This window comes from Pseudopodoces humilis, chromosome 1 (assembly GCF_049639895.1).
Source record: "Pseudopodoces humilis isolate 2021_Gansu_Grassland_sample_001 chromosome 1, ASM4963989v1, whole genome shotgun sequence".
NCBI lineage: Eukaryota > Metazoa > Chordata > Aves > Passeriformes > Paridae > Pseudopodoces > Pseudopodoces humilis.
In genome coordinates, this window is record NC_142200.1 from 22092618 (window position 1) to 22114883 (window position 22266).

General features: G+C 37.3%; 1 protein-coding gene across 1 annotated transcript in view; it reads right to left on the bottom strand.

The window, feature by feature from the left end:
• Positions 1–22266, bottom strand: part of CPQ (carboxypeptidase Q) — a 150730-nt gene that overhangs the window by 22232 nt on the left and 106232 nt on the right. The window contains exons 6-7 of the mRNA XM_005517004.3: positions 18449–18540; positions 8458–8659 (exon numbers count right to left, since the gene is read on the bottom strand). Coding sequence (XP_005517061.1) covers positions 8458–8659; positions 18449–18540 — 294 coding nt within the window. The remainder of the gene's footprint in view (positions 1–8457; positions 8660–18448; positions 18541–22266) is intronic.

The window sequence follows — 22266 nt, forward strand, 5'->3', positions numbered from 1 at the left end:
CTGAGCAACCTGACCTAGTAAGAAGTGTCCCTGACCAAGGCATGAGGGTTGACACTAGATGGTCTTTAAGATCCCTTTCAACACAAGCCATTCTATAATCCTATGATTCTATGAACTATAAACTAGAAAAACTCAGTCCCCAGGAAAATGATGGACTGCAGGAGTGGAATAAAAGTGTCTGGAAAATGGCCTGGACAGCTGGGCCCAAAGGGTCACCATCAACAGTTTGAGGTGGCTGGTTATGAGTGGTGTGATGCCCAGGGGTCCCTGCCAGGTCAGCATCCTTTGCATCCTTAGCAATGACCCAGATGGTCTGTGTCTTCATAAAATCTGTGGAAGGAGCACCTGTGTACGCTGCAAGGCAGAGTTGCTATTCAGAGAGGTCAAATTCCAGAAGTAGCCTGACATGGACTTCAGAAAATTCATGAAAGACAAAACCAAAGTCATGTATTGGAAGAGGACAACCCATGGCCACAGAACTGATGGGAGATGCAGCAGCAGTTCTGCAGAACAGGAGCTGCTGTGCAAGAAGCACCAGGAAAATCTTGTGGTAATGAGGTAATATAGGGGAATGTATTTCTCTTTGGAAATAGGGCAACCAACAGGTCCAAGGAAGTAATGTTTTCTAAATATTACACTTTGTGACTCCAGAACAAGAAAAGTGTGAATAGACTAGCCAGAGGAGAAATAATCACCCTGGCTGAATGATCAGCTTGTTCTCATCATTCTTTATCATTCCAATACAGCAATTACATCAGCTGTGTTCTGCTTTAATTTTAAACTTGACTCCAAACCAATTGAAACTCTAAATAGTTGAGGATGAAGCAAGCCCTGAAGAATCCTATTAGAAATACTCCTGATATGACTTCATATAGGAAAGTACTCGGAGAGCTGCAAGTCAGACCTTAATACATTTAACCTCTGCCCCTCCCATCAAGAGCAGCATACACGTGGTCTTCCTGGAATGCTACTGAATGCTTTGTTTTTATTCAGCTTTTAATACCGATGCCATTACAACTTGTTTTCCAGGAATGAAATCTATGAATCCACAGATATTTTTGCTGTTGTTCCTAACAACCATTCTGGGTCATTATACATGTGGTGAGAAATCTCACATTTCCATGCTATCAATGTGTCTTTTTTTTCATGTGGTAAAATTTCAAGGTAAAAAAATAAATTGTCAAGAGAATCTTATTTTACTTCCTCACTTTTTCATTGGCAAACATCCCCAAATTCCTCACAGAACTCTGACTAAACTATTTTTTTATTATTATTTTTTCTTTCTGTTTACTACATTATTTGCATAAGCTTCACTGAAGCCAAGGACAGTTCTAGGAATAAGGCTTGACTAACTCGTACTTCCGAAATGCCTATTTAACATGCTAACACTGAGGCCTGTGTGTTAATGTAGAACACTTGTTTTTTTTCAGGATCAACAAATGGCAAATACTTCCATCTGAAAAAGAATATTCCCACCCACAGAAACAGAACTCAGCTTTCCTAAGCAGCAAACAATAGAGAATTAAGATGTCTCTCAGAGGCACAGCCAGAATAAAAACAACCACACCCCATATCCAAATGAGATCCTCAGCTGGATATTTTCAGTGTTTCTTTTCTGAGACGAAGTATGTTCTGCTACTAAAAAGGTGAGTTGGAGAAGAAAATTTATTGATTTTTTTCGGATGTTTAGGAATTGCATATGCTTCCAGGAAGAACCTATTTATTAAAAAGGGTCATTTACACCAATCCATCTCATCTAAGTTTTTGAAGAGTAAGCATCTAAAAGGAAAGAAGAAAAATAACCTGATATTCAAAGAAAGAAGAGTGACAAAATAAAAGAAAGAAGTCCACTGGCCAAAAAGTGCAAGAACCATTAGAATTTATGATTTTATTTTAAACACCCTAATTTAAATTTTCATTACTATATTAATGAGCTTATATAATACTAGTACAAAGTTGAAAGCACTGGAACTTTTACTTCTAGGATCCTAAAAGCCAATCAGAATGTCAGTGTTTCAAACTAATTTATTGTAATATTAATATAAGATTATTTTAAAGCTGTCTTGCCTAAGTTTATCGAAGAACAAATTTTAAGAGCTATGGAATACCAGCTACTTAACCCATGTGCTGTAATTCTTTACTTGTGACCACCAAGAAAACTTTGCCAAATAAAATGCATTGGAGATACTGAAGAGAATACCTAGAATTAATATAAGTGTTTAGAAGTTCAGCAATGTATGATAGCATTTTACAAATATTTTTGGTTTCACAGTTCAAATTTCCTTTGGGATCAGCAAGTTAATGACACTTCTTTTTTTGTAACTGTAATTTGGATTATCTAAATGTTGTACAAATTAAACACAAGAGTTTATGATATTCAAAAATCTAGTCTGAAATGGCTGAGGCTTAAATAAGAAAGAAGCATTTCATTATGAAAATGTTTGCAATATTTACTGGCAGATTCATAGATATTTTAAGGCCAGCAAAACCCATTACCATCACACCTTCTGAGTGACACATGGCAAAAAATTTCATCTTGTATCTACTGCATCAAGACCATCCCTCCTGCTTGAATTACCCTGTACTTTTTAAAGGGCACCTAAGTCTTGTTCTATACATTCAAAATGACAGAGAATTTCCAAGTTTGCAATGCTCTTCTGTAGCTTGCTAGCCTTATTGAAAGAAGGGGTTTGCTTTCATCCACTTTGAGTTTGTTTAGACTCAAATAGCCTGAATTGCTAATGAGAAATATAATACAAAAGCCCTCTTAAAACTACCAGGAAAATTTGCATTCAGGCACTGTGCCTAATTGCCCAACTCTCATCCATCTCTCCAACAGTATTATCCCAGATGCATTTTTGCATGGTCTGTGTCTAGTCTATGTGAAAAAAAACCCAAAACACTGCAAATCTGATGCTTCCTGTTAATTATTAGAAGTAGACAATACTCAAAACAAGACTAGCCCAAGCAGAGCAAAGGTGGAAGGAGTCGTATGTAAAGTATTGTCAAATTTGTCTGGTAGTCTAAAAGCACAACATAACAAAACATCATAAGCTACGGACTATTCCGTTCATTAAATGATAAGTGTCAAAGACTTTATTAACTTTTTAACAATGACTTTGTTGACTCTTTAACAGAGAAGGTCATAGGAAGCTAATATAACTGAGATACTATGTTAAACTCTGAGCCTTTTAAGGAATCCACCTTCATAAAAAGTTGCAACATATTAAATTCATTTAATTACTTCAGAGTAATTTCTAATTTCAAAAGCCCATTTTATTGGAACAATGATAAATTAGAGAATAGATGAATTGTTTTACAGATTAATACACACAGTTCTTTCTGCAATCAAGATTTTAAATAGGTCTAATAGCCTTAGCACTTACAGTAGGTTCCTAAAGTGCCAAGCAATTATAATTGTTCTTCTAGCATACTGGTTTAATTTAATACCACCCAAGTTGCAAAAGATTTGCCTTTTGCAGTGGAACACATTCACCATATTTCCTTTATGAATGATAAAATAAGATATTTTAAAGGAAAGGAATGCCCTGGAAAAAACAATTTGCTAATTGCTATGGAAAAACTATACTGCTAATTATCAGACAATGTTTCTGGTATATCTCAGACTTACTGAGATCAAGACTGAGGCAAGACACGCATGTACACCATAAGCCCTTTACCCCTCATTTCTACAAAAATATAGTAGTTGATGTTGGCACTGAGCTCAACAGATGGTCAGAGCAGTGGGAACTCAACAAATATAAAAATGTAGCACCTATGGAGTACCTAAAATTACCTAGGTGCTTATAATACTACCCATAAAGTTTAGTTCTGTGAGTACTGTACAGGAGTTTTGTCCAGCTTCATGAGGAGACATTTGCCTTGAGTTTGTCACTTTGCCAGATACCTGAAGCCCCACATGTGATTCCCTGTGCTAAACATCTCAAATGGCAAGTGACACAAAAGCTACATGGTAAAGTGAAGAAGTTTAACGCCTACTGTTTTTTTTTCACTTCCCTCATCTTGTAGGAAGGATTTTGTCAAGTGCAACACCCCTTACCCCCTGCAGCATCAAGTCCAAGACTTTTCAGCATTGGCTTATGAAACCCTAGACTGTACATCTGATATTTTGTCTGGTTTTATTCTTTTGGAAATAAAAAGAAGCTTAGAAAGTGGATCCTGAGAGCCTGCCCAAGACTGTGGGCAGTATAAAACAGGTGATCTGACAGGCAGTGTTTCACACATCACAGTGAAGTATCACTTCCAAACAGTGACACAGCCAAGAATGAACAGAGGTTATTCACTTATAATTTGGGAGAGTTTGCTCACTTCATGTCTAGCTGGCAACCTCAATTCAAGGAGTTTTCCTGTTACACTGCTGTCTCAGACATGTCCCTGGCTGACACTCAGCAGAGGAGTATGCTTGGCACCAGCGTGCCAGCAGGCTTGCACCTGAGTCTGGTGCTACAGGGGTGATGGGGACAGGGGCAAGAGAGGGCAGCATGCTCCAGAAAAGGGGTAGATTTAACCTCTTACATAACATGAAAGGAAATAATCCGAGTCAAAATCTGGCGTCTCAGGCCAAAATACAGCATATTTTAGATGAAGGTAATAAAAAAGCACTATGAAAATGTAAAAATGAGAAATATGATACATTATAGTATTTGTTTGCCACATTGGAATGACTAATAGACTGAGTTAGCAATGAATTTTTGATTTCTGAAGAAACATTAAAATCAGATGAACTACTGGTTTATTAATTTCTGGAAGAACGATTCTTCCTTTTTTTGCAGTGTAACAAAAAATCAAGTCACTGTGGAGACAGAGAAGCACAAACAACCATCAAGGTTCAAAGTGACATTGTAAAAGGAGTTTCACCTTTGGGCCACTGGTTGATTTTTAAAAGAGGAATTGAAACATGCCTTTGGGGAGCTGTTTGATGTCCTGGGTCAGCTTGATCTCAAACACAGCTTAGTTCCTAACAGACAAGTGTACTCATCATAAGCACTGCAGCATCAGATAACAACCCTGACAAAAAGAAAGGAGCATCCTTGAAACAGTTTTCCTGGAAATAATGTGTCACAACAGCCATTCCTTTGCAAAAATACAAAAGCACCTGTTTTAATCTCCCCAAACACATAAAGCTGAACTAATGTTTACTGGATTCCATAACACAAATACAAACACTTCATCCTCCCTTCTCAGATTCTGAAGGCTTGCAGGTAAGGCTGATCCAGACCAGGGCTGCTGCCTTAGGAACTGCTCTAAATCACATTTGAAACATTTTGGTCATCATCAGGTATCTGTGATCATCAGATACTTCACTTTTTCAACAAGAATATCCTAGCACTGGTTTAGCAAGGCTTGCTTAATAGTTTTTTAACCCTTTCAGGCACTGAAAAAAACCTGTTGTGAAAAAATATGATAGCAAACCAAATAAATAAAGCCAACCAACCTATCTTCCCACCTAGATTTGCAAATTCTAGCCAAACCTAATTTGGGATTTAGTGTTGCAAAGGAACAGCTTTTTTTATATTTCCCTAATGAAAAAAAAAATGGAATTGAACACTTTAAAAGAAAGATGAGGAAGACAATTGCATCATTTTTAAATGAGCAGTCTTAGAATCAATGGTCACCTCAAATGGTAAAACCATATCATAGAATACATCACCACAACCCCCCTCTTTCCCCTGATTTATGCTTCATGAAAAAGCAAAACAAATGTTCTACAAATATTTTCAGTAGCTGAAAACTGGCTATCAGTACAAAACCATAACTACAGACATTCCTCACTGCTGGGCTGAACTGTTCTCAAAATAATCCAATGTAAAGGCCACTGACAAATATTTATAATATTTTGCAGTCACAAAGAACCAGAGTACTGTGTTTGGTGCAGATCACCTTGCTTGTGCATTAGGCTTCAGTCTATGGTTTGCTAAGGACTCTGAACTCATGACCTCTCTCATCCTAAAATCTCAGAATAATCACAGCTGTTTAGTAGCATTTCATTGCACGTCCATTAAAAATAAACTTGCTCAAAATAGCAGAGATTAAGAAGCTACAGTCTCTTTGGCTATCTCAGCTATGAACAGCTCTGAAAAACACATGTAGTGTTGCCTTCTGTAGATCTTTCAGACCAAAAGAAGTAGGAGGAGAAGAATATTAATAGCATCTAATAAGGTGAATCTTGGAATCTATTTCACACTGAAAAGGGAAAAATTCAAGAGAAATTATGTCAGAAATCATTTGTATTGTTCAAGAAGTATACCATACTTTCTCTCACTGTTGCAGAAACAAAGCCACCAAGTATATTTTCAAGAAAATATTTAAATAAAATTGATGAAGTGCCAACACTTGACTGCTTGTTTAAATTGAACAAAATTATGAAAGCTGTTACAATTTGTTTCAATGTTATTATATACCATAAAGGCTCATTCAAGCAGGGAGAACACTGCAGACAAGGCACGAAGATTAGAAGATGTCTTAGACTTCTCCCTGGAACAGCATGAAATACTATCTAAAGCAGACAAAATTCTTTTAGTGGAGCTAATTTCTTCTCACTGGGACTTCATGAAGAAAAAGAATCAGTGTTCCTTTATGCTGCAAGAACACTTTGCTCTTTACTTAACAGGAAGTTAAATGAACCAAAGCTATTGACAGAAAAAAAAACTTCCACCATCAATTAATGTGACAAATTCTTAATAGGAAAACAAATCAGATTTATTTAAAAACTGAGGTCTTGGTTCTGGCATATTCATGTTTTCATAAGGCTGCGCTTATATTCCCAAAGTTTATATTTTTCATAGTTTATGCTTTCTGAGAAGTACAGATGTCCATGGGAGAGGGCTTTTTCCTGTATTGCTCCTGCTGAGTAGCCCAAAGACCAATCAAGAGTACCATGGCAAGCTGTAGCTGCTTATGCTCCAGGTGCACCACAGCTGATGAGAAGTGCAAGAGCTCAATATCCACTGCCATCATAAGCACCACTCACATTATCAACTTATGAAAATAAGGCATTTGAATGTTAAATTTTTCTCTCTTTTCCATAATCTGTCACATTCAGATGGGAAGCACAATGGAAGTCCCTGAGGACCCCCTGGAATGCTCCCAGCACCTTACCAAGGAAATAATTTTGATACTCTCACATTTTCTAAACATAGGCTGAGTGGTGAGTTCTTATATTCCACCTACAACACAGATATGGTAGTGTGAAATTCTGGACCAGACATCTTTTCACAGGCACTTCCAGGCTGTGGAGGATGATGCATGACCACAGCTTCTCAGTAGTGCTTACAGTCTCTCAAATCAACTCAGCCCACCATTGCCACTGCTGCATGACATTGTACTGAACCAATTCCACTTCACCCAGAAAGCAGGACAGAAGCTGAAGATGAATCCCTGTTTAATAATAATATCCATTCATCCATACTTCTTGCCCAGTATAGATATTTTGGTTTCAAAATCAGACATGCATATATTTATTGAAATAGTCAACTTTATGGTATCTCTGTAAACACTATGTGAGTGAGAAGCAAGGGGTTCTGACCATAAATAACATATTCCATGATTCACTCTCTTCCACAAGGTAAAAAACAGCAGTTAATAAAATATTAAAAGATTCTAAGCATATAGCAGCAAGTAGTAAAACTAGCATGAGAAATGAACCAGCCTACTTCAGCCATAAAACACAGGAGATAAAGAACCTTAAAATTTAAAACTGATCATAACTTTTTTAATATCACTGTTATGAAACTTTTCTTTCTACAATTATCCAAATGGAAATTCACTAAGGCTTCACCCAGGCTGGCCTCCAGTTGGCATTCCTGTGCTCTGAAACCTCTATGCTAGTGTGGGGTCTCCTGCATGGGGGCACTGCCAGTGGTGGAACTCTCTCACAGCTTACAAGTGTCTTTGCCAACAAGCTGCTCCTCACTTGGAGCCAGATACAATCCTTGAAACAAACCCCTTAACTACTTCAAACTTTTCAGAATTTTACTCCTTTATCACACCATAATGACTCATAGCTTTTTAAATGTCACATCTCAAAAATATTGTCTCTCCAGGATATAAAACAAAGAGAAAAAGCCCTGAATTTCAAAGTGAAAATAATAATAATTAAAAAAATATTTCTTGTGTATTGGAGAATTCCCCTCTGCCTTGGTTTACTATTTATAAACCACCAGTCTGGGATTAATTATTATAAATCCTTAAAGCCGAAAAGAAGATTTTAGGCATTTTATTCTACGTATAATCTATACCATTATTAAACTGCAGCTCAAATGCACCTTATGTCCTATTTCTGTTGATCACCATTTAACATTTAAGTATTTTACCTGTAGTAAATTTTACTCCCTAGGAGAAAGAATTTCTAAGTACTTTGAAAACATCAGCCCACCCATCTGATGTGGCAGTGCTCAGTGGGAGCGGTGTCCCCTGCCAAGCTCCAGGGACACTCACCAGGCACCCCGTCTCTCATCCAGAAAGCGATGTCTGTTCCATCTGCAGTGTTGTAAACAGCCGTAACATTGATGGGCTGCAGCAGAGTCATGATCTCTCTCACGATGTCCCGGGCTTCTGCACTGCCAGCAAAACCCAGTCCAGATGGCTTGAAGGTGCCCTCATCAGACTCCATAACAATATCAAAGTTGGAGATATTTTCCTAAACATGTAAGAAAAGAAGATATTGTGCTGTGGTTGTTATTTTAGCTGGCATCATACACTAGATTCTAGGTGTCATTGTGAGCAGACCACAATTTTTTTTCAGAAGCAGAAAAATGCTTCCTGTGAAATGTATTCATAAGCATAAATGAAGGGACCTATCTTTCTGTATGGAAATGGCTGCAACAGTTCATGTTCTGAAGTACCAATACTCTGCAGGACCCACAACATGACTGGTCTGCTGTCCCCAAATACTTGCTTTCAGACTAGTGTCTGTGCCACCTAGAAAGGTAAACCATCACCACCATATTGCAATTTTCATTTGCAGCTCTCCATTTCTTCTCAGACCTGAGACTCTGAAATTCTGTTGCAGTGGAGAGAGTATGCAGTCCTGTGACATTAAAATTAGAGGCATCCAAAGCCTTCATTAACTGTGAGGAGCAATCTATTTAAAAGCCAGCTGTTCAGAAACACATTATTTTCAATATACCATACAGTCAATTCTGATATCAGTTGGAGGATTGAAATGGCAAGGGTTTCCCCCAGACCAGAAGGAATAATGTCTATTTTAAGAAAAATCTGTGCTTCCAAGATAAATTCTCACAGGAAACATAAAAGGTAAGATTTTGTGTACAAATAGCATAATAACATTTGCTTTTAGTGTGTACTTGGAAGAATTTTTTAAGCTTAAAGAACAAAAATTAGCAATTTATTTACTTACCATATTTGCTTAGATTGCTTGGTTACAAAGGTCTAATTGGAATTAAGTACACAGGGATTTTACATGAATGAAGATCTCATTTTTTTTGGAGAGGCACATAACTTTTTTAAAAAGTTCACAGTCATGTCAGGCAGAAAAAAGCTATACTTCAGACTGTCTTGAATGTGACTAAGAGAACTTACTCCAGGTTTTACTCCCATGCTCAGATCTCATGCATGAATTTTATTGCTACCGTGGGTTATTTATTACACAAAAATTATTACAAGGGGTATGAGACAGCAGCAACTAACAGATACATGCATATATAAGCCTACAATTTAGTAAGTAATTATTTTAAATTTTTCTATATCTAAACCCAACTACGTACTACAGGTTGCTGTGAATAATTCACGTAAGTTTTCAGATGTCCTTTACAGAATTTGCCAAGAACTGTTTAACACTTCCCCAAAACTGTTTTCTTTTGAGTAAAACAATTCTAACAGAGCTGAGCTATTTACTCTTAATTTAGAAATTTATCCAGTAGTTAAAAAAAATTAATATAAAATCTTTGCATGATAAAGAAACTGTAAATGCTATAATACCTTAAGATAACCAATTTATCCACACATTTAACTACTGGAAATCAAAGTGCAAATAACGAATCTTGTTGCCTCATTGGCAATTGGCATTTTCAGGCAGTGAAAAACATCTCCAGTTTGCAAAATATTAAACATAAATAATCAGGTTACATATGGTGTCTAGGCCTATCATCAAATGCTGTCCTGAGGTCATGAGCCTCAACATGAATCATGATTCACAGACCATCTGAATATAGTGGGAGAGAAGCAGGCCTAGAAAAGCACACTGCAGGTTGAAAGGGACCAGTGATGCTCTAATGTCACAGATACAATAGAAAGAATGTCTCAAAATGTAAATCTTCTTTATCAAATGACCAAGGAGGAAGACTTGATAAAGACAACACACATTTCAGTGTGCTGACGAATTGCCAATGAAAGCTAACTGAACTACAGTGAGCCCTAGATAAATATGATGCTGTGGTACTCAGCTTCTTTGGTTGAGTTTCCAAAGCAGGACTTCTGTCCACTTCTAGAGCAGCTGAAATGAGGAGAAGCAATAAGATCATGGGAAGGGATTATTCAGGACAGTGAAGTGAGAAGAGAGAGCATAGGAACAACATGGACACCTAAAAGAAATGTCACTTATCACTCAAAACAACAGAATCCCTAATTTCAAAAACTTCATAAACTGCTACTATTGCAGAATTGCTGTTCTCTTCAGCTGTGTTTTCTCACATAAATGTTTGCATGTGTTTTTAATATGAAACCGAGTAAACAAACCACCCACAATACATTACACCATATTGTTGTTCTGTAAGAAAGCTATTCAGGTCTGAGGATGTGCTAGAGAGGCATGAAAACAGGACACTAGGGAGAGAAACTGACTTCACTGGGGAACAAAAAAGAAACTGGTCACAGCTACTTGAAGTACCATGTGTCCTTGAGAAAGCTTTTTCCTTATTTGGTCCACTAGAATATAGGATTACTTATAAAAATACTCACCATCAAATTTGAAAGTTGCAGTCTTAAAAAAAGTTAGATTGGTTTCCCTGCTCCCATTTTTGTACATCTACATTGGCATTTCTACTTAGACAGAAAACACATGCTGGAAAACATGCTTAAAATATACTGCTTAAAAATAGTGAAGATGCTTTGTCATCATTTGACATCTATGATGCAGGAATAATAACTCCCACTAATGAAGTGAGGTGAGACCATACATTTGACCTTGACTAATTCAAAGGAACAAACAAAGATTTAAAAAAAATAACTGCAGCCTCAGCTGTTTCCTTCAGTCATTCTTCTAGTGAACGTACCATTTAAATAAACATTTTAAACCCAGTAATTTTTTTCAGAAAGTAATCTCATCTGCTGCGTCTTGATAGTGTGCCACTTCTCCTGGTATGTACCAGAAAATGAAAACTTCTTTGTATAACCTGCTGCCTAATTCTCTGAACATCAAAATAGACTTTTATACTTTGCCTTCTTATGATTTGGTCACAGAGGAGATCACCTCTATTATGTCATCTTTAGCTCTTCAATTGAATTTTTAAATGAAATAAATATTGCATGAGAAAATTGACTTTCTATTTTCATTGAATACACAATTAGGCACAATCTTTACCAATACTTCTCCTATTTTTAATTTTAGAATTTTAATTTATTTTATTTCTGTTTTCTCTATAAACAATCTAGTTTTTATCTCTGCTAAGCAAAACAAAAAATATAAGTACTTGTCATCCCTAAGGCAAAAACCTGATAATATGAAATCATAGAATCACAGAATGAACAAGGTTGGTAGGGACCACAGTGGATTGTCCCATCTAACCTCCCTGCTCAAGGAGGGACATCCCAAAGCACATGCCACAGGATTGTGTCCAGATGATTCTCGAATATCTCCAGTGAGGGAGATTCCACAGCCTGTCTTGGCAATCTGTTCCACTGCACCCACACAAGTAAAGAAGTTCTTCCCCATGTTCAGGTGGGACTTCCTATGCATTAGCTTCTGCCTGTTGCTTCTTGTTCTATTGCTCGGCACCACTGAGAAGAGCCTGGTCCATCCTGTTGACACCCTCCCTTCAGATACCTACAGACCTTGATGAAATCCTGTCATCTTCTCACCTTTTTCACCCTCTGTTGGACCTGATCCAGGAGCTCCACATCTCTCTTGTACTGAGGAGCCCAGAAATGGATGCTGTGGCCCAGCTGTGGCCTCACCAGGTCTGCATAGAGGGGCAGGATCACCTCCCTCAGCCTTCCAGTGTTCATCCTAGTGCACCCCAGGATACCTTTGGCCTTCTTGGCCCCAAGGGCACACCGCTAGCACATGGAGAGCTTGTTGTCTATCAGGTCCATCAGGTCCTTCTCCATGAAGGTCTTTCTCCATGAAACATGACCTATTTCCAGCAGGTCAGCCCCCATCCTGTACTGGTGCAGGTCATTCCTCCCCAGGTGCAGCACCCTGCACTCACCTTTGTTGAATTTCAGATGGTTCCTCTCTGCCCATCTTTCCAGCCTGTCGAGGTCCTTCTGAAGGGCTGCACAACACTCTGGGGTATCAGCCACTCCTCCCAGCTTTGTGTTCCTGAGGAACTTGCTGAGGAGGCCTCTGCCCCTTCATCCAAGTTATTGGTGAAAAGTTAAACAATACTGGGCCCAGTACTGAACCTTGGGGGACACCACCAGTGAAAGGCCTCCTACCAAACCCTGTGCCACTGATCACTGTCCCACCCTCTGGGATCTGTCATTTACCCTGCAATTACAGTAAACTCTTTCCATTGAGAAAACAAACCCTTGTAATATATATGACTGGTACTTCCATTCGTAGGAAACATCTTCCTTCTGGGATAGACACTGGCAATCCCAAGCAGGTATACCTTACAATAGCTACTTATTCAGTCAAAATCTCAATTGTTAATTCTTACCAGATGATAAACTAGACTGCAACATCTCATGACTAATCCACTGATTCACTGATGGCAATCCCTCATACCTAGTTAAAGCAGGGACATACCTGAAAGTTTAATGCAGGGAACAGCCATCCCAAAAGCCTTCAGTACTTTCAGGCTGTTTAAAACAGAGTATAACTTGTCCAACAGCTCATTTACTGGTTTTCTTTTTCGTTCCACTGAGAAGAATTGCCACTTTACAGGAAAAATACTTAAGTCTGTAATGACAAAGCACTGTCCTTGACTAATGGTTCATTTGTTCCAGTGATAAAGGACATCAGTTAATCTGACATTGTGTTTTCAGCTTTCTCTTATTGATTTACACTTAACTTTAAGAAACAGCAACACTTGTATTCCAGTATTTGTCCCAGAGCAGTCAGGAAATAAGTATAGCATGGCAACAATGTTGTAGAACTCACAAGGAAGTGATGGTTATCCCACTTGTAGCATTAAAAAAAGGTTTAAATCAGCACCCAGCTTTGTTAGGCTGGCAGCTGAGACTACAGGAAAGAAAAGAAAAAACACTGGAAACACTTAAGTGCATGTGACAGCTAGAAAAGGAAAAGAAGTAAAATAAATAACATCCTCTAAGTATTCAATAATATATAAACATGATGTAGTGTAATTTTGAGTTGCTGTTTAGTATGAAGGTAATTTAATGAAGCAAAACAGCATAAATTGAATCTAGAGAAAAAACACGGCAACAGCTGTTAGGAAGCAGAGATGTGCCAGCATCAAGGCATAAAAGCCACCAGCCACAAGCACGATCATACCATTTATACTCTTTGAATGGAGGCAGAGAAAATCGGGAACACTGTGAATTATTAAATTTTGTAAATTATCCCATCATTATATGGGAGAAGGCTGACGTAAAACAAGATTAGTACAAATTTTGCTAGATGACAAGGTATGAAAAAGGCTCATCCTCTTGTTAAAAGACAAAATATTCTTCTGCCAGATTTTATGGGAAAGCAGTATGTAAAAAAGTCTACAGGTATAGGGGTTTGGTACAGTTACAAGTTCTGACCTCTGAGAAGCCAAAATCTGTATTTCTCTGCAGCTTTCACAAGGAAGCTTATTCCTAAAACCTAAGTATTAGGAGTTCCTGTGGACCTAGAACTGGTGTAAAAGATAATTCTGTAAATATGCTATCTCGATTGTGCTTAATACAATCAGTGATGCTACGGCCTGTTGTGATACTGGAGAACACAGTGTGATGACTTTCTTTCTGTGGTTTTGCAAATGGACATTTCACTTTTCCTACATTTCTTTCCCTTTGCAATGAGAGGAATCAACTGGACATCAGTGACCTAAAAAGGCAGCAGTAATTTTATTAAAATTAAAATTTTAAATTACAGAGAGTATTGCCTGAGGAAAGTCAGAAGGCTAACAGTCAACACAATTTGCTGGGATGAAAGAATCCCCATTAAAGTCCTTTATATGTTTGGTTCAAATCAGACACAAATTCATGTCTTACATTTCACCAGAGTACTTGGTACCTCAGCCTATTAAGTCTTCTGAAAACTATGGTTTTGAGGAGACAGTATTTTCTGGAGAAGAACCATTTCCCCTGAAAGTTACAAGATATTTTTTTGATATTTGCTTCTTAGAGAAATCAACTCATTAGCAAATTACAGTAGAAATCCTGTGTGAGCATCAACAAAGACTACTTAAACTAGCATGAACGAAATGACAGCATTTCAGAAAGTCGAGCAAACTACCAGATCTTGGTAATAAATACAAAAAGAAACCATAGTAAACACTGATGATTGATTTTTTTTTTTTTTAATGTAGTTAAACCTTAACTAAAAACTTAAAACACTGTATGGTATTTGCACCAGAGATTAAGGTAAGTACTGTAAATATCATTAAGATAAGAATACCGACATGCAGAAATATTGAGAATGCCTCCTGTAATGGGTTTTGAATTTAATTCATAACATATTAATGCCTCCAGTGATCACAACCAAGTTACTAAAGTAAATTTGAATGTGGCCTAGGATCTCTTAGTCTTCTCATTACAAAATGTATTTGCTTTCCTGAGAGATTGTAGGCAATACTTCTATTCCAAAATAAATACTATCAGTCATTCATAGTCCCTTAACTCAGCTGAGTAAATAACTGTAACCTTGTTTCATAGTACACAGACCTTTCACAGAATCTAGTCCAAAGCAATGAAAAGGAGGACACACACTTCATTACATATATTTCTTTCTCCCTTCATGAAGACAGCGTAAGAGTAAACACACAAAAACCTTAACCCTGGCTGCAGGCACTCAGGTATCATTGGTAAAGGTTGTAGCAGAATCTGTACTGAAGAGTTGCATCATGAGGCCTTCTACAATTACATTTCTCCAATTCTTCAATTTGACTTGTATAAGAGTGTTGCAATGTTTCACGATTCTGAAATTATCCTGTATTGTCTGTAGACAAGAGCCCTACTCAGCAATTGGGTCACACAACACTAAGCGCTGGAAGAAGACTTCAGATGAAGCATCAAACTCCAAGCTCTGCACTTATATCCTTTAATTTCACTGCTCTTTATCAAGGTGAGGATCTTTAATGTTAAGGAAAATCAACCGTTTTTCTAGTCTGGGATTAAATCTAATTATTGTCTGGCAGCTAAAAGCAGTGAGCATTCAACAGGTATCTCCTTTGGAAGCAAAGGTGCTGGTAATTCCCCTGAGAAGCTTCTAACCCCATGGTTGAAACCGAGCTGGTGCTCTGTGATGTGCTGGTGGGTGGGTGGCAGGTAGCGTCACGCTAATGGAGGCACTGAAACTGCTGGAATATACAGGGCTTTCAACTCTTGGAAGTGGCTTAGAAAAATCATGCAAAGAAAACAATGGACAATGACCATGTGATGCTCTCCAGAAAAATATTTGATAAACTGAAAGCCTGATTGTACAAGTAATGTATGTGTCTGAGCTTCACCTGGCTGCACTGAGCATACACGTTTCTCCTAAGCACACATTTACTGGATGCTATCAGAAACAGGAAACAGCACTAGACTGTCTAGAGCACTAGAGCTTTTGATCAACAAGTATGGCAGCTCTTACATTCTCATAAAGCTCTGAACAGCTAATATACCCTATCACTACTTTAATAATAAGAAATGATAATACTGGGATCTAGAGAAAAACTTGAGTGTTATAAATAATGCTGTTACACAGGGATACATGTTAATTATTGGCACCACAGTAAAACCACTATGCTATCTCAGTTATTTCTGCAGTAACTTATCCACTTTCTAGCAGTGACAACGTACACTGATGGATGAGGAAGAAGGACCTGAACTTAAATTGAAAGAAATAATAAGTAAGTGACAAAAATAAGAACGTCTGTACTTGTCCAGTACTATATTGTCTTCATTTCTTCTCCCTTGCCACATTTCCACTGACATGAGGAGGTAATTTACAATGTCAAGGAAGTCCACGTCTGTGCTAAATGACTGCATTCATATTTCTACTTCTTTGTAGCGAACTAAACTTGTAGGTCCAGCTATGTAGATGAGTCATACAGGCTGTCTTTCATTTTACAAGGCATCTTCAAATACCACTCTTATTTAACTTGTACTCATTACCATCAGCAATCAATGTGTGTGCCATACTATCCTAATTGGCAGAAATTTGAGCAAGTAAATCATTAAAAGGTTATTTTTCATGCTAAATTTAATGTACATTATTAATCAACTTTATTTCATTATTATGAGTAATGCAATGTCCTATAGTCAAATCGATTTATAATTATGCCAGATCACATGGCAGGGGGAAAACAAGAACAACAAACAACAGACGGATGTAATTTCTGCTAAATTCTCCATGTAAATTATAAACTGTTAAGTCAGACAGAGCTTTCTTTGCAGAGCAAAACATCCAGATGGAATCTCACCAGCAGAGCAAGAACTGAGATACATCTTTGTCTCAAATTTTTTAAAAACGAAGTAACCAAATATCTTGCAAACAACACCCATCCTGCTTTGTATTTCCCTATTTGATCCGTAGGTCTGCTTTTTGGTATTATTTCTGAATAGAAATCTTTGCAACTACAGTGAAACAAAGCCATTTTGGCTAAAGATGAGACATGCATGAGACAATTTCATGTGTTGCTGATATCACCACCATAGGATGGATCTTACTGTCCAACATGGACATCTACAGAAGTAGACCTTCAGATATATTTCTGATGAATGCTGTGTATTAGGCACAGAGCATCCTTCCAGCTCCCCCAAAATGCAGTTCTGTACATAAGAAGCATCTCTTTCATGTGCTACTTATTCCAGAATATTTTATTCTAGTTTGATTTTGGTGAATATCAGAGTACCTGTAGTAAATCCAGAGTCCTAACATATAACTGCAACCTGTCACCTCCCTGAAGCTGAGAAAGCAAGCTCTTGGGTACCTCTTCCAAATAAATGACATAGCTGAGTTACCCCTAGAATCTGGAGATACAAGGAAGTACAACATTATACATGGGTAGTTAAATATATTTAGCAAAATGAAATTAGTTAATGGGAAATATTTGATTGATCATCAATTAGCAACTGCTTTAAACCTATCTCTGACAACTCTAGTGCAGATGCAAGTTGATCTAATTTGGTTCATCACAATGAATTTGATTCAAAATGAAGTTTCCATTTATTTGTTCTGATAAGTTGCTTAGCATTAAAAAATGCTCTTAAGAATTGCTTTTAAGTCTGCTTTCATGGTGTTGTAGAGCAGGTAACTTCCTAGGCACATTTGCATTCACCTTGTCTCTGTCTTGGATGTATTAACCATTGATGAGAGTTATTCTACTTAATTAGGGAAAAGAATAAAAAATTACTTTGGAATAGTTATATGGTACAGCATTATTTTTCTGTGTAAAAAAAAACCCCAAACACACACATATTCCAAAGACTTATCTCCAAAATAGTTTTGGCAACTGCCCTTTATCTCATGATGTGTTTTGAAATGGCAGTTGTTGGCAGGAGAAACAGATGTTATATTTTTATCCTCATAGCCATAAGTCATAGAGTTTGTGTGTTCTTTGCATCACCAGAAATCAACCTTTTAGATGTTCCAGATCCAACAAAACTAACAATTGGCTAAGTACATTAGAGACTGCACACTATCAAGATAAGATAGCAAACATTTTTCTTTGTATTATTTTATGTTTTTCGTTGTAAAATATTATGGGAAAATGCAGCGAAGCAGAAATATATAAACCAAACTATTTATTTATATTGCAAACATATGAGGACCATTCATCATTCATTCACTCTCCCAGGGTTAGCTATGTTTGAAAGCTATGGCAGATATAGCCATGAAATATCTGTTTCAGAACACTTTAGTGACAGAGTATCTTAGGTCAAGTGGAACATGCACACGTGTGGTTGCATCACTTGTTAAATGGAAAATTTAGATTTACATGTATGAATAAACCCAGAAAATTTACTTTCAGGCAGAACTGGAATCACTGGTTTTGGTTAGATATTAAGCTGAATGTCTTGACAAAAAGAGTAGTCAAGTCATAAGACTGGGGGGAAAAGTGCTGTCAAGAAAATGGTGAAAAGACATACTTACCTTGTGCAACTGATAGTATTGCTTGGCACCTACTCCTCCTTGCTCTTCTCCTGTCCACAGCACCAAGCGCAGTGTCCTTTTTGGACGAAGTCCTAAAACACAGTTTTTAATATTGTTTTTAATATTACATACAGATATATTTTGAGCATTTTGTGCATTGGTCTCCAGCCCCAATGGATGAAAAGTCTGTATTTCCACAAACAAAACACAACCTATATCAAGTGTGGGTTTTTCTGTCTAGAATACTTTTTTCTTGTTTAGGGAGAAAGAGTGGGGGGTGGGGAGAGAGCCCACATGAGGAAGAAGTGGGCAGTTGAGGTGCTGCTACCAGTTGCAGTAGCACAAGAGAAGCACATTTTGGGGTCATACTGAAAGTATCTGAAAACCACACCAGAAAGTAACTACCTTGATAGATTCCTGCAACATGTGCTTCTGTCATTGTGGTGGTCTGCCATAAGTAATACACATCCACTCGTAGCAGATCTAAATCAAATTTTCATGAAAACTACCATTGCTTTGTGATGGTTAATTTATTACAATTAATTGAAAATGAGCTGCCAGATTATTATGAGAAATGTTTATCCATTTCAAGAACTGAAATATGATTTTGCTTTTTATCAGAGAAATGAAAAGCAGCAATCTGTACTTTGGAATCTGAAAGAGTCAGCTGCTAAGTGTATGCACGACTTTCTGAAACAAGGCAAACATGGAGCCGTTTTCTATTTTGCTATGGTAGCTCAAACAGAAAGATGAGTTCTCAGATAAATTTTGAAACTGTTTTTGCCATGGCAGAGCTGATCAGATAGAATTTGCTTCCCTCTATTTATTTGGTTGTTTCTTTTCATAAATTAATACATTGAGAGAAACTTGAGAGCATGGAAGAGCAAACAGATAAAGAAAAAACTGTTCTCTGAGCAGTGGAATGCTAATTATGTTAGAGAAAAAAATAAAGAAAAAACATGAGAAGATTATCACAAGTGATAAAGCATAAAGTACCACACAAACTTTTGTGCTAAGGAGAAATAATATCAGTATCACTGTCAAAACTTATTTCATTTCCTAAATGAAATGGATGAAGACTGCCAATGGACTTGACCTTCATTAACTTTTTTTTCTTTTGACACAATGAATATGATCTGAAGATTTCTTCCTCAAAACTACATGTTAGCAATCCTCAGAACTGAAGGCAGGATATACAAGGAATACCACAAATCTGAATAAAAGAGCTTGGATTTTCCAATATTTCATAAAGAAGTGCAAACAAGTTTAAAGGTGTATTTTCTGAATGTTGATCTATTGACTGTAAACAGAAAGGTTGTCAAACTTCATTATTTTAAAGACAACTGTCTGCACGCCTCCCAGTGGATTCCCTGCTCTCCTAAATCACAACAGAAAAGGATTAGCCTCCTTTGCTTTTCAAATTAGTCAGATGGCTTATGAGGTAGAATTGGGATAATAAAATAGCTATTGGTTTGAAGTCAGAAAGATTTAAGCCCAAAATCACCCTAATATAAGATTTAACCCCAAATAACCCAGTGGCTTCGTTATAAGAGGTGGCTGTAAAAAATAATATAGAGTATAGAAAAGTATAGAACATAGAGGCCAGTGCTTTAGTATGATTCCAGCAGCACTGCAGTTTAAGTGGAAAAAGGAGGTTTATTTGTCATATCACAAAATGCAAAGTGAAGTCCAATCTCCAGCCCACCCCACCAAGCCTGTGAGGGTAGCTTTGGTAGGAAATGCTTAAGACAAGGGAAGCAGCATCTTCTGGCTCCTCCCAGGCAAAAATCAAGCTGCTTTAGTCTGCCACTGCTGCCTTAAGGGGGACTTGGGCCAGTGATCAGGGAGTCCTCATGGTTAGCTCAGATGGGCTGTAACCTCAGCTCCTGCTCTCCAGGAGCTTGACATGATCACAGCTCACTTGTGATAAAGGCATTTGAGATTCTATGGCCCCCTCCCTGCCCACCATTGCATCTGTCCATGGAAGCTAGGGAAATAAAAAAGCCCTGCTGAGCTTTGGTCTTTCCAGTCTGGGACGTGGTATATCAGCTCTTCCCATCTCATGGATTCCTGTCAGCAAATTCATTTGTGTGTTCTACTGAAATCAAATGGGCAACTTGAAAAAATAAAAATATATAAGCTATGGAGGCAGTTATTTTAAATACAAACAAAGTCTATAGAGGAAAATTTAATTTCCTCATTATCTTAATCTGAAAGTGATAAGTATTTATCTACGTGTTATTAAAAACAGAGCTAATCTGACCAAAGAATAGCAAACAAATCCAGTATTCAGAGCTAAAACTGCTAAGAATATTCTCAATGCATGTTTTTATTAGAAAATAAAATGAAGTACTGTATTCAAGTTACAAATGTTTTGAAAAGTAATTTTAATTACTTTGGTTTGCATCTTCAAAACTACTGGTTCCTAAGCACGGTATCATTGTCACAAAATCAGAAGTCTTTTAGATTGCAGCCCAAACACATATCGAAAAGACACAATAAAATAGCAATTGGGATAGAAAACTAGGTTTTATGATGGGTGCAGCATATAAATGGGTGTGGGTAGGCAATTTTAAAATGAAGGAAAACTGTTACACAAATAAAATTCTGCCTCTTTCCTTGTTATCTGAGTAAATGACTTATTAAATAGTATTAAGAATAAAGAGGCTGTCAGAAGCAAAAAAAACCTACAGATGAATTTCCAAATCTCCAGTGTTTTAGAAAAATGTATTACCATTTTTTTCTCCCTTCTACCTTGCCCTTAACTGAAATAAAATCATAGTTTACCACAAAGGTGAATTTTAAAAGCCTCTATACTCTTATGGTTTATGTCAAGCATAAAAGATTCTATGGGCATGTGGACTGAAGTTAAAGAATGAAATAAAAACATCGATATGGTCGATCTATGACTAAGGATACATCTGTAGCAAGCACAGCAGGACACCTACTCTATTACACTCCCTCTGTGCTGGAGTGGCTGCTATCCTTTCCTTCCCCTTGGGTACCACAAACACTGCAGTCATACCAATGTGCAGGTCTTATTGACTTCATTTTCTGTTTCTTTTGAAAAGTGATTGCTCACATTCATAGATAACAGCAGCAAGACCTGAACTTTATGTCCTATATGTCTTGCTCTTGTTTGATAGAATTGAGACATTCCCACACAGCAAAACTGAAATGTATTGTTTGGTACATGTAGAGACAAATCATAATGGCCTGTCACATGTAAAGCAAAAAAATAAACCCACTTCACTGTCATAGAGCTTACAAGTCAGAAGAAGGAATCATCTTTTTTAAATCAAAATAGAGATCAGTACTATAAACACACAATTTCCTTCAATAACCGTTTTCCTACTTTATAAACATAAATCCTTACTGATGGGGAGGATCACAAAGATAAAGTATTTTCTAAGAAGACTGTGTGTAGATGGCTTCTTCAATGTCATTTTAAGACTGAGCAGCTTACAAAAACATAAAAAGCATTCCACCTTTGTGGATATAGATATTTTCCCTTCAAGTCAAGGCACTGGGATCACACACAAGCAAATCAAATAGCTGTTCAGCTTATATGCAAGCAAACTGCAAATGGGTGTGAGTAGATTAACAGGTGCCAGGGTCTAAGCTCAGCTGGCAGCCAAGCCCCTCACAGCTGCTTGTTCACTCCCCCCACAATGGGACAAGGGAGAAAATCAGGAGGATAAAAGCTAAAAATCTCATGTGTTGAGATAAAGGCATTTAATGGGGAAAGCAAAAGCTGTACACACAAGCAAAGCAAAACAAGGAAGTAACGCATTCCTAAGACCCTGCATAAAAGGCCT